At 38.7% G+C, this 12,746-nt stretch overlaps 1 protein-coding gene across 1 annotated transcript in view; it reads right to left on the reverse strand.

Annotated features, from left to right (window-relative positions):
* The window catches only part of EGF (epidermal growth factor), a 50,546-nt gene extending 38,307 nt beyond the window's left edge, over positions 1 to 12,239 (reverse strand). Inside the window, exons 1-4 of the mRNA XM_088523991.1 lie at positions 11,875 to 12,239; positions 3,671 to 3,802; positions 2,134 to 2,333; positions 1,099 to 1,280 (exon numbers count right to left, since the gene is read on the reverse strand). Of these exons, the coding sequence (XP_088380117.1) occupies positions 1,099 to 1,280; positions 2,134 to 2,333; positions 3,671 to 3,802; positions 11,875 to 12,001 (641 nt within the window). The 5' untranslated portion in view covers positions 12,002 to 12,239. The remainder of the gene's footprint in view (positions 1 to 1,098; positions 1,281 to 2,133; positions 2,334 to 3,670; positions 3,803 to 11,874) is intronic.
* Between the last annotated feature and the right edge of the window lie 507 nt (positions 12,240 to 12,746).

The following is a 12,746-nucleotide window of genomic DNA, read 5'->3' on the forward strand; positions in this document are numbered from 1 at the left end:
ATCGGACTTTGTCGATATTTATGTTTGCTGCATTACATCTGTCTTAATTCACTTCACATATACAACTCTCAGAATTTTCATACAAGCAAAATGCACCAAGATGTATGTTAGATTGCCTGGAATCTACTTCCTTTACAGTTTATGACTAGCTAACTTGCCTCTGTAAGCATGTGTGTACAGCTTTAATGCTCAGTGATTCACACACACTCAGGTGAATACATGCATTTGATTTTGTCCACAAAGTTTAGTGCAAGTTCACCAAATATATTCCTATAATACCACTTGTAACATACTTCTTGAGGACTTGGAGAATTTCCAAAACTGGTAAATGTAACTTTCAAGAGCAGATCAGAAAACCTATCCCACTCTAAGAAGTACTAGTAACGCATCAGGAAGTTGGTTTATTCATACATGCACAAGGAGAGGGCACATAAGCTTTAATATTAAAATACTTCCACTGTACTCTGACTTGATTGCAAATTAAGTTTTCCAAATGAAAATACCTCCTTAATTTCCATTTCTGAAACCTTGAATGGAAGAGCTTTACATGCCAAGATAAATCACCATGGGGCCACTATTCTGACAATCCCTATCAGTAACTTCTGAGGAGGCCAAATCTCTAATGTGAGCAGGTGCTCAGTGTAAATGCCTTGGAGTTCAAAGAAGCATCTTTATAATGGACAAATTACTCATGATAGAGAGTAGCAACAATAGGTTCAGAACCACTAAATACCAACTGAGGTACAAAGGAAACAGGAGAAAACCAAGTTTAGAGTTCTTCAGAATACATACCAATTTGTTTTCCAAGCATGCCAGGTCTGGAGCACAAAGGTCTCACACCATGTGCAAGGACACTCTCTTCTGCTGTTCAAAGTTTCTTTCCCACTGCTCTAAAACTTCACTGTCTAAGAAAAAGTCACATTTCTCTATTTCTTATACAATTATTAACTTTTTATCCTAGGTGGCCAAAGTTCAAGGAATTACTGGATTATAGAGAATACATGTGTACAAACCAACCCTATAGACTTAGACATAAATCACAGTTGCAAGACAATTTGGAGTCCATTTTAATAACATTACTAACCTAGTTAAAATTACCTTTGCTCAGCATCAATGGTAATCCTTGTGGGATGACCAGCATCTCTTAAAAGAACACGGCGTTTTTTCCCACTGGTGTCTGTCACTTCAATGATTGCTTTCTGTTTATTAGCCCAAAGGATATGTTGATGTATCCAGTCAATAGCAAATGCTGAAACACCTTTATCTATGTAACACAGTCTCTGTAAACAAAAAAAGTTGACAATAAGAGGCTTCCCACATAATATCCCAAATGTGACTTGCATTACATAAACCACAGTGACATTTCATTTATTCCTTTCCTTTCAGACCAACAGAAACTTTCTTATCTTTTACTAGCACCCACACCCAGCACCCAGCACTGTCTGACCACCTCAGAGAGGGAATATGCTCTCCAAGGGAAATAAATAAATTGACTGATCTTTTAGCTAGAAGCATTCCCTGTATTTGACACACTATGAAGTACCCAGATCTGTATGGTTACAGATGGAAGACTACCTGGCGCACTGCTGCTGGATCTAGATCCTTAAAAATCAGCGTGAAATACATCATCTCTTCACGGAAAGAGGAACCCTGGAAATCTCTCTCAAATCAAAAAAAGGCTTTCAGCCACAACATCCTGTCTTGCCCTCTTAATCAGAGGTACAGCTTTTTCTGAAGAAAAGGTGCAGTGCTGAGAGAAGCCTTTGGGCAACCATAGAAACCAATAAAAGGCCTGAGAGAGGGAGAGTAGGAATTCAAATACATTCTCCTCATACCATTTGTGCCAGTTTGAGTTACAGCACTCTGAAAGGTGAACTTCCATAATGCCAACGATTAATCTAAAAAACATTATTGTCTTCAAATGTCTTGATTGTTTTTTGTAAATTTCTTCAATTCCATTCACTGTGGAAGTCAGTTAAACAGCACAGACTCAGGCCTTCCTGACACTTACCAGAACCATCACAACAGCAAATATTATTTAAATTATCAAGTGCCAATGAATTAACAGGATTGTTTCAGTAGAGGGTATAATATTCAGCAACTTGGGGATTTCAAGAGAATTGATTACCTTACCTCTTGTTTTGTGCCATTTAAGTGAATTCTTTGCAGAAGACGCCTTTCAGAGTCAACCCAATACACTTTCTCTTCTGCATAATGGAAGTCTACAAGCGTTGACTGACCAGTATCAGCAACCAGCCTTTCATGATTCGTCCCTTCTGTGTCAATTCTGAAGATGGCATTTCCATGGCTGAAAAGTAAGAAAGGTGCAGGGTCTGGTGAGGAGAAAAAAAAATTAGACATACATGGTACTTTTGCCAAATTAAATTCTCGTTAGTATTTTTCTAGTTATAGCAAACATTCAGGACCCAAACATCTAAAAGTCCAATCTGGACTTTTCAAGGTATTTCCCAGTTACAACAGCTGCTTCTAGGATGCTAATGGCATCTTTTTCTGCTGTTATTTACACTGAACATCACCATGTGAGAATATTTTAACTATGAAGATTTGTTTTACGTAGATAGTAAATGAATGCTGAAGTGCAGCAAGGATGATTTATCTCAGGAATTTGGCAGCTACTTCCATTTTACCTATTATTTGACAATCAATGTATATATACTTGGTTCTGCCCTTCTCAGACTCTGAGTTTTCCATCAGGGTCCTGTGAACTCATGTTCATGGATCCAAAGGCCACATCCAGAGGGACCTGAGTGCATCCCATACTCTGGGGTCACAAACATAACCTGCCACTCAACACCTTCACATTAAAGACAGACCCAAGTACATATTGGTCACAAAAAGAAAACTTGAACTCTTTCACTGGGAAGGAGTTAAGAGAGTATCCCAGCCAGAAGCTCAAGCTCGACATGCAGGAAATCAAAATGGAGACGTGTGAGCTGAACCTCAGAGAACAACCACCTCACATTCTAAAGAAAACTAAAGTTATTCGAAGGCTATAACTGCATATTTTCCTTTCAGAGGGGCTAAAAGCTTTTAAAGCTTAAACACAAATTATGTTTTAAATCAATTTGACAATTTAGGGCAAAGGGGGAGAGAAAGAACTCATAGTACCATTTGTATTTATTAAGACCAAACCAAAAATCAGGACTTCCTGTCCAGCACTTCACAGCCTTGCCCTCAGAACAGGTATCAATGCCAACAGATTGAGAGAAGCAAAGGGAGCAAAATCTTATGCAGTGCCAACAGAGCAAAATCTGCAGTGTGTGTTTTTTTCTGCAAATAGTAAGGCCAGAATAAAAGAGAGAATTTAGAGTTACAATATGGCTAACTCCTCTCAGAGGAAGTAGATATGCTAAAGGAAGTCAAGTTTTATTTTTGTTTTTTTTTTTTTTTTTTTTCCCCCATACATTCACTCGCCTTCCTCCCACCATATTTTCCTTTTCCTTGTCACTCCTCTGTGATATCTACTTTTCTCCTTGCCAATTACCTGCACACTTAGAAGAGGCAGTTTTTCAGTGAACAAAACAAAGAATCAGTCTGCTTCCTGCAGCTGAATTAACTCAGCATTGTGAATACGAAGAGACAAGCATGATTCACTTTGAAAAGCACGTGAACTGCTAATTAAAACTCTTAGAAAAGAAAATCACCATACCTTTCACATAGCAAGACCATTTGTCTATATCCAAGGTATAGCCAGGCAAACAGGAGCAGATATAGGACCCTGGAACATTGACACAGCTTTGGCCACAAGTTCCCAAACCTCCCTCACGACATTCATCAATATCTGAAAAATATTTTGAACAGATCAGGATAATTCTGTTAGAAAAAGCAAGAGAGAACAGACAGAAAGATGAGCATGGATACATAAAGCTGATAATAGATTAGTTACAAAGTTCAGTTTCTCACCACTAAAAGAAGTGAACAGCTACATTGCTTCACTTACTGGTTTCAGAATTATCTTTTTGTTTGTTTGTTTTTGTATATTCAAATTTTCTTCTTCTTTTTTTTTTTTTTTTTTTTTAAAGGAGTCTGACCAGGAAAGTTGCCTCTCTACCTAGTGACTGGGCACTCTGCACGAAAGGTCCCAGACAGGGAAAGGACTTGTCCACTACTCTGCTCCCGTATTTGCATCATCCTTTGCTGTGGAATTATGACACACTCATTACCTCTGCCTATGGCTGCTTCCTTCTATCACTATCCCTCATTCCAACAAAACAATTTTGCAACTAAATCACCAGGATTTGCAAAACATACATCTGCCAAAGCACTTCTACATTTTGAATTCAGTCAAGTCTCAAAAACACACATTGTACATTAAGAACATTATATTCTAAGAGAAACAATCCCAAGCCAAACAACCATCTAAGGCAACAAGCAAATTAATTAAAAAAATGACTTTTAAAGGACAGATTTGCCCAGAACTTTTATTAATTAAAAAAAGCAGTATTTATGGTGCATACTGCATTTGAAGCACTAGCTATGAAAATGAGTAACTTATCAAAAATAAAACAAATATATTTATTTATATATATATATTTAAATATATATATATGTATTGCTGATCAAGACTTAAGAGGAACTAAGAAAGAACTGCTTGCATAACCCAGAATTTGAATCACGTGCAAATCAGGACAGGGCTTTAGGAGGTCCATGAATGTTAGGTGAACATCCATCTAGTTCAAAGGAGGTCAGAAATGGCACCTCATTATTGCAAACTGGTAATCTGATCAACTCACTACAATGCTTTGAAAGGAACTTTTCCTGTTTGCACCGTCAGGTTTGTGAAAGCAAGTAAGATCCCTCACGTCCCACGTCTCCCTTAAATGCTCCTCAAACCTTCATACAGCAGAAGAGATTTTGCTGTTGTTGCTGTTGTTTGGTTGTTTTTGTCTGTTTTGTTTTCTCTGACAAATGGCAACTATTAAAAAAAAAAAAAAAAAAGAAAAGAAAAGAAACACTACAGCCATTTACAGCCTTTTAATGTGACTGTAGAGTTAGGGAATACTCTTTACAGAGTTGCTCCACAGTTTTTGTTCCACATGCACAATAAGGTACTTTGACAATGTATGAAACATAATCAGAGCACTAACTAAGGTAATGATAAGGTATGTTTCATATATTATCGAGTTGCACATGCAACTAATTTTTGTTTTAACAGATTAGAAATGTAAAACGGACGAATTTCCAGCAAATTAATTCCACAAAGCACTTTGATGCTAAACCACATTCTTCTTCCAAGATGAACTTTCCAAAATCTATTTTCCCACAGACACATGAAAAATATACATTCCATTCTACAGAGAATTAAAGGAATAACTCTTGTAAATCCCTTCTAGGAAGCTTTGAATGGTTTAGAAGTTTCATAACAGGCTACAGAAACCCTGAGCTCTAGGTTGCCAGTTCAAACCTAGGTATGACAGGCTAGCCAACAACGACTGGGTATCCTTAAAGGGTTCTTTGCAAGGGTCGCCTGTACAGGACTTAGGTGGCCTCAGCCCCTTTTCACAATGACTGTCAGAGCTAAGAGCAATGCAGAGAAGTCTGTTGGTGTGAACACTGCCTTACTATCTCGCCGTGATGTGCTGGTTTTCAAAGGGCCTAGGAAGCTGGCTAAACTCGACAGGCAACCCGATTTGGTCACTAGTATAAAAACAGATGATGCTTTGTTCATAAAGACTATAATGCAATTATGTTAGTCCACATATTTTTATAACGATAGTTGCTTGTTAAATAAATATGCTATCGCTTTGATGAAATCGTAAGTATGGACAATGAAAGCAGTTGTACATATGACTGTTAAAAAGACAGAAATCATTTTGATGATTATTCAATCTCAATAAAGTGGCATGTTGAAGAAGAAAGGTAGGCCTATCTACAGAGTGTATCTGGGAGAGCGCTTACTCTGAAGAGAATTTAAACTCATGCTGGACAAGCAGCTGACCTCTCAGCATGTTACTAGACAAGCCAAACCACAGCACATATAAAACACAGGAGAAAAATGACAGAGGATAGAATTTTATTCCACACATGACAGTGATCAGATTATACTGGAATATTTTTATTTCCTGGATATATACTATCAAAGGAAACTGAAAAATTTCAAAGTGTATATGACAAGGATTTAAGAAAATGATTTGAGGGTAAGAATAAGCACCTGTCACTGAGATACCCAAAGTGCTCAGTTGTTTAGCTTAACGAAAAGAAGACTGCGAGTAGGTTTTGGCCACAGTAAATACACGCCTTCTGAACAAGAAAAGGTATCTGCTTTTCCAAAGGACACTTTAATCTTTTCCAGGAAAAATTAACAAGGACTGATGGCTGAGAAATGAAGCCATGAAAATCAAATTTAGAAATTAAACTCATGTTTTAACAGGGAGTGTGATTTCCTAAGTGAACAGGCTACCAAGGAAAAACTGTTTAGCTGTAAAAAACATCAGTGGATATTCTCAAGATGAGAATGAGAAGACATGCTTTAACCAAGCACAGCTCACTGCACTATATACGTAAGTGGACAAAGGCTCTATGATTTACAGGATGGATCTTCCCAGCATTAAAACACATAATAAAGAATAAATAAACAAACTGCAGTGAATCTGCAGAGAAGAGCACATTCACTGATCAGGCTAAAAAAATCTGCACTGCCTTCCTAGTAACTTGCAAAGGCGACTTGGTGGTAGCCAACATGCCAGCTTCAGCACTACTAAAGTTCACACAGTAAAGAAAATCTCCCACACGCTGAAAAGCGAACAATCCCCCTAGCTGAGGAAAGGATATAGTTCAAGAATAATTGCCCAAGGAAAGCTCAGAGATGCACAGACAAGCTGCTTGGCTGTCCGAGAACGTCCAATCCAGCTGTACACAGGAAGTGACAAGAGACACTGAGCTACTGTTAAATACGCTGGGGCCCTGTGAGCATTCAGTGCTCAGGGCACGAACAATGGAAGAAGGACCTACGAGCTCTCCTTTTTGTAAGGGTCAGAGAAAACCTCAAAAGCCGTTTTCTGAAAGCCAAGGAGAACTGGATCACAGAGATCCATGAGGTGTGAGTGAGCGCGCTCACCTGCATTCGTCAGGCCGCGCAACGCGGGCTGCATCCTGCCCTAGCTCCATCACGTATCCTGGCAACCACTTCCCGCAGTGGGAACTTTACCCCGTGAAAGAAAGCGGCTTAGGGGACACAAAAGCTGTCTGCAGTGCCCTGACAGCCAGCCCTGAATGGAAGAATGAAATTCTGCTCAGCTCTCAAAGGCCCCTTTATGTAAAAAACGCCTTGAGAATCAGCAAAAACGATGAATCATGTCATCATGATGTTGGCAGCTCTCAATGATTTCACATACAAATATGCCACTTTACTGAGAGTCCTGAGAAAGGCTCTAATTGCAGAAGGTGGAACATTAGTATGCCTGACAGGGACACAGTGAAACCACAGTAACTCAGAATGTGCCTTTCATTAATACCCTAAACATACAGATTATATACCAATATATAGATTATATATGTAAAATATATACACAGAGACACACTCATACAACATAACTCAAATTTGGTTCTTGTAGAGTTAGACTACAGATGAATCCAGTCACCATCATAATCATATCAATACGATTAAATAATCAGTATCATCTAGTTTAGAAAGCAAATAGCTCATACACCTTATCTATGCTCTTAAAAACATAAGCTCAAGAACAAGAGATAGTCACAAGTAGAAGAAATGCTCCACTTGTCTCTGAGGAACTGAAGAATTGAAGAAGTCCAAGTTTATCATTACCTCAGCTCCCTGGTTTTTAAATGAGCATTGAAGTACAACCAGATCTTTCATAAGTTTTGAGAGTATAGAGGTTGTGAAGTTCTCAGATAGTATGGTAAGAAATACAATCTAAATAAACTGGTTATCAGTTCCTGTACTTTTCCAGTCCAGAGCCACAGCTGTAACAGCACAAGTAGCAATATAACTTAGTAGAACAACAAAAAAAAATTAAGTTCCACAAAGTACAACCAAAGTTAGATCTCAAATCAAGCTCAGAAACCACTTCTAGACATCTTGAAGAAAAATGGCAAGAAGATCTCAATGGACTACAATATCTTATTTAATCTTCTGCTGGTATGAAATAGATTTTTGTATTCTCGGAATACAACATAAAAAAAAAATCTGTCTGTGTGTCTTCAGAAAGCTGTATGGATCACAATTTAGCTAACTAAGGGAAATTGTAAAAATTGTAATTCAAACAAGAGTAACTTAGTATTCCACCTCACCAGTGCTCCATGACAGGAGAGTAGTGAAGAGCAACAAAGAGAGGAAACGCCTGAGACACAAAAAGAAAAACCTGACCAAGAGAGCTGATCTATTTGCCGTTGTCATCTTCAACTACAACAGCAAGAAAGCTGCAGCTTTGGAGGAACACGTAGCATGCCAGTCCTAAAGAAGCAAAAAAGGCTCACTAGTCAAAATCAGAATTAGCAGCAATGTGGCAGAATTTAAGAATCCCTGTGATCTAGTATAACTTTAATAATGTGGGATTTGCTTTGCCTTCTTAAAAAAAGAAAGTCAATATTGTGAATCTGTTTTTAAACAATCATCTTCCCTTACCTTTAAAACTCAAAAAGTGAGTACTCAAAGTAAGCCCTGAAGCCAAACTACACTTCCATTCATACAGGATCTAGAACATCAATATATTTTTGTTAGGGTAGCCTAAGACAAACAGACCAATGTCCAGTCTTAAATTGGATAATGCAAGGGATTACAGCAGAAGCTTCCTGAGATAAACAGTATCACATCAGAAAGTGTCATGGCTGCTATCAGGGAAAGGATCTAAACCCCAAAGGAGCACGAAAAATAGTTTTGTAACAAGGGTACTCGGGGAGGGCACAGTCAACTGATCTTAACAGTCATAAATCTAAAGCCCATTCCCTGGTGTCCCTTGCTTGTCTACAGACCAGAAAAAAAAAAAAAAAAAAAAAAAAACTACAGTAAACATCAACCACAACATCAACAAAAAAACCCCAAACTCTCCCAAGACACACTGTTCATATGTGTTTATTTTCAGAAAGAACAATAACTCCTGTGTGGCCAACAGCAATTTTCCTTTTTAGAGGTAGAGGGTTTTGCATGTTCACTAAAGTCTAAGAAAGAAGAAGGGAAACTTAGTCCCCAGTCCTGACGCTAAAAATTTAAAAAATAAATATATATTAAATCAAGATGACAATGCCAATAAGTGCAGAAATGCTTCCAGCTACATCATTACTTGCAGATAAATAGATGTGTTCAGACACGAGACTACTCCTTTGTTTTTACCTCATGATCTGTTCTCCCATACTTTGTCTTTGATAAATTGTGCTGGTCTGGGATGCATAGTTGCCTCAAAGACTTTTCTCCTCCTGGTATACCAAGCTGGATTCAAATAATCTCTGTTAAAATAACTGTATAAAATTATGTAGAACATCTATGGTTGGATTACATTATGCTTCCTCATGTCAAGGCAGCTTTTGATCTTTGAATATCCCTAGAAATAAAAGGAACTAATTAGGAAATAAGATGTCAAGCCATGTAAGATCTTCATCTGTAGTAGCAGGATGGAAAACCAATCTAGCAAAGTCTATGCACTTTCCAGTAAGTGTCTTTTGTGGCAGCTCTCTAAGAGAGCCAACACCTCCTCAATTCAGCACAGGCCTTGTGGCTGGCAAGGTGCCATCCCAGCCACAGACGATAAAGAACATTTTACAATTGGTATATTTATTACAGCTCACCCAGGATGGTGGCCAAGCCACAGTTGAGCTTGCTCTCATTGTTCACAGTTCACTGATATGAGTCATGTCTCCCACTCACCATTTTTATGCCTGTTATTACCTTCAAAGTCTGCCTCCAGCTTCCTACCACTTGCTTCCACTGCACCCTCTATCTCACATAATTAATATGCTAGAATTTCATACATCCGGGTTTCACACATGGCAAAGACCGAGGGAAATGCATTCCATCAGAGCATTCCCTAGCCCTGTATTTCATCTCAAAATTCTGCCTGTGCTTTCTCCTCTGCAATCCAGTGGCCTCTAATTAAAAAGACACCCTAGTCCATTTTTTGGTTATTTGTTTATTCTATGCTAAACAAGGTAAAATAAGATCTTTGTTCAGAGTAAGTCATAGAAAGTTCAGCTATTACAGAAAACACTACTTCTTTTAATATTTCTTGCACAGTTTGCTGAGCTAGCAGCCATCCTGTTCGCTTTACTTTACCCAGTCTCCCAAGACTGGTATAACAAGAGAATAAATCTAGCTTTCAACAGAATAGACAATGTAAGGCAATTCCTGTCTCTGTTAATGGGAAAACAACACATGTCAGTGTGCAAAATGAGTTGCCTGAAACAGAAGAATGAACGCATCTTCATGGCATTTTAACCTTCAATGATATTTAGAGTGGACTTTGACCCACCAAAAAATAGCCAAGCAATCACATTCATTTCAGTATGACTGTCCTGTTAAAAGTGAGGTCTCAACCGGGCAGTGCAGTAATGAATAAGCTGTAACTAATATACATATTAGTCCTAATATACTAGGGCTATATAATATACTAACTAATATACATACTATAATTAGCCCATAGAAGCTAGGTTAACGTTAGCAAATAGCATGGAGCAGAGGAGAGGATCTGTGAAGTACAACAGCTGTTGAGGATGTGGCCCACATAGCTCTCGGCATGGGGCTACACAGACCCACGGCCAGCCTGATCCCGTGGACAGAGCGCCCACTGGCAGTGGGGAGGCCCGGTGCTCTCCCGGGCTGCACCCACTGGTTTAGGCTCCCACAGCGGGAATCCCCTTTGTGCCCTGTGAAAGGGCTCGGCAGTGCCAACAGGAGCATCCTGAGGGGGTGAGCACGCGGAAGGACCCCAGGAGAGTGCTCCTCACTCACGGGGAAGCATCAGCACAGAAGTATCCTGGCCGTCTCTGGATCTCTGATAAACCTTCAATCAAGTTTATCATTTGTACACAAAAACGCCTTTCTCCCCCTCGCTGAATACCAGAACATTTAATATGCATATTTCTGCTTTCTGCTTGCAAGCTGGTGTTACTTGGCAGAATGCACAGAGGCACCTGCTATTAAATCACTGGAATCATGTCAAGAACTGAGTCAGAGCTTTGAAGCCCAAGCGAACTATGGCAAAAGCTTAACTCTAAGTATTAGGTCTGTTTGCTTGAAACCTTACAGAGTATTTCTTAACACAAAACCCAGTACTTTGTTGGCTGTGCCTTTCTAAAAATGATATTAAGAAAATGAAGAGAATCTCAAGATATCAGGGTGGTGAGAAGGATTCTATCACTCTTTGTCTTACACTTGTTAAATAATAAGAATCTGCATTTTAAATGTTCCAAAACACTAAGGATTATTAGTGTCATACACTTCACCCACATTTTCGTACTACAACATCCAGCACAATTCATGTATTTCTATGAAATGTATTAACTCTATCTACTCATTCTAAAATGCGTATATATATAAAAATACATCCATACATAAATTACACATATATAGTAGCACAGATACATGAATGCGCATGTACTGAAGATACAGACATTAAACTAAAGGGGGGAATTTTGGTAACCACGGAACAGTTCAGATCTCTAAAAACATCACCCTAATCCTGCTTTTTGATAATTAAACTGACAAGAGACTGATTTTTGAATGACAAACTACTAAATAAAATGATCTCTGTTGGTTCTAAGAAGCAAGTGATATCAAAAGTTGATTCATTGTCTCTGCCAGTAGAGCACACAAACTCTGTAAAAAAAAGAAAGTCTTTAAAAATAGAAAGTTTAATTAAGAGAGTAAAAACGCTGTTTTCATAACTGTGAACAGTCACTTACCTATACAAGTGGAGTTTTCAGTCTCTTGTCTGTATCCATTAGGACAGTTCCAGTGCTGCAGAGCTGAAAGGCTGACAAAACCAATTTTTAAAAACACTGGCAAAAAAGCAACAAGGAAGAGAAACATAATATTGAGTTTTTTGAACTGTTGTTAGAGGAAAACAGGCTTGTATTGGGTCATATCCAGGACAAAACGAACATGTGTAATCCCGAAACGTTTCTGCAAACTCCTGCTTTACACTCAGGCATATTAACACAATATGAAGTTTTATCTTTGTCTTGCTTTTCTCGCCACTTTAGTCCTTACTGTGTCTGAGTACAACCTTGAAGAAAATCCTGCGGGGTTTCTTCCCAGCACATGTCGTTTTCTCTGTCTCTGTCTCGCTCTCTCTTTTTTTTTTTTTTTTTTCTTTTTGGAAGCCAAGTATGAAATGCCTGACACTCTTGCCACAAATTTAACACAGTGTAAAAGCAGAACTTGCAAAGATCACTGCAAATTTCCTTGCAACCAGCAAGGCTGCTGTTCAAATCTTAAATGCAAGAAACTGAAAAACTGTTCACCAAAGCCCTCAGCGGAGTACAGGGAGCAAGATCTTCAGGTGCCGTCCTTCTCCAAAATGTAGTTGCTCTATACATGCACGCTTGGAGGGACTCATCTTTCTTTTTAAAGCTCTGCTTGCCCCACCTCTTCTCTATTTAGTACCACTTGAGTGAACACTGTGTTTGCAAATAGTAATGCGGCCAGTAGCTTTACTACAGGGAACTGAGCCAGAACGCAGATACCCAGCCACGCACAATAAATACATTCTACAAAGGGAGCCCTTCATGTTTGAGAAGTACCTGCTGCATACCAACTAAGTTTTACTTCTCAG

This window comes from Tinamus guttatus, unplaced genomic scaffold (genome assembly GCF_059628265.1).
Source record: "Tinamus guttatus ecotype Peru unplaced genomic scaffold, ASM5962826v1 Tinamus_guttatus_pri_ptg000202l, whole genome shotgun sequence".
Classification (NCBI taxonomy): Eukaryota; Metazoa; Chordata; class Aves; order Tinamiformes; family Tinamidae; genus Tinamus; species Tinamus guttatus.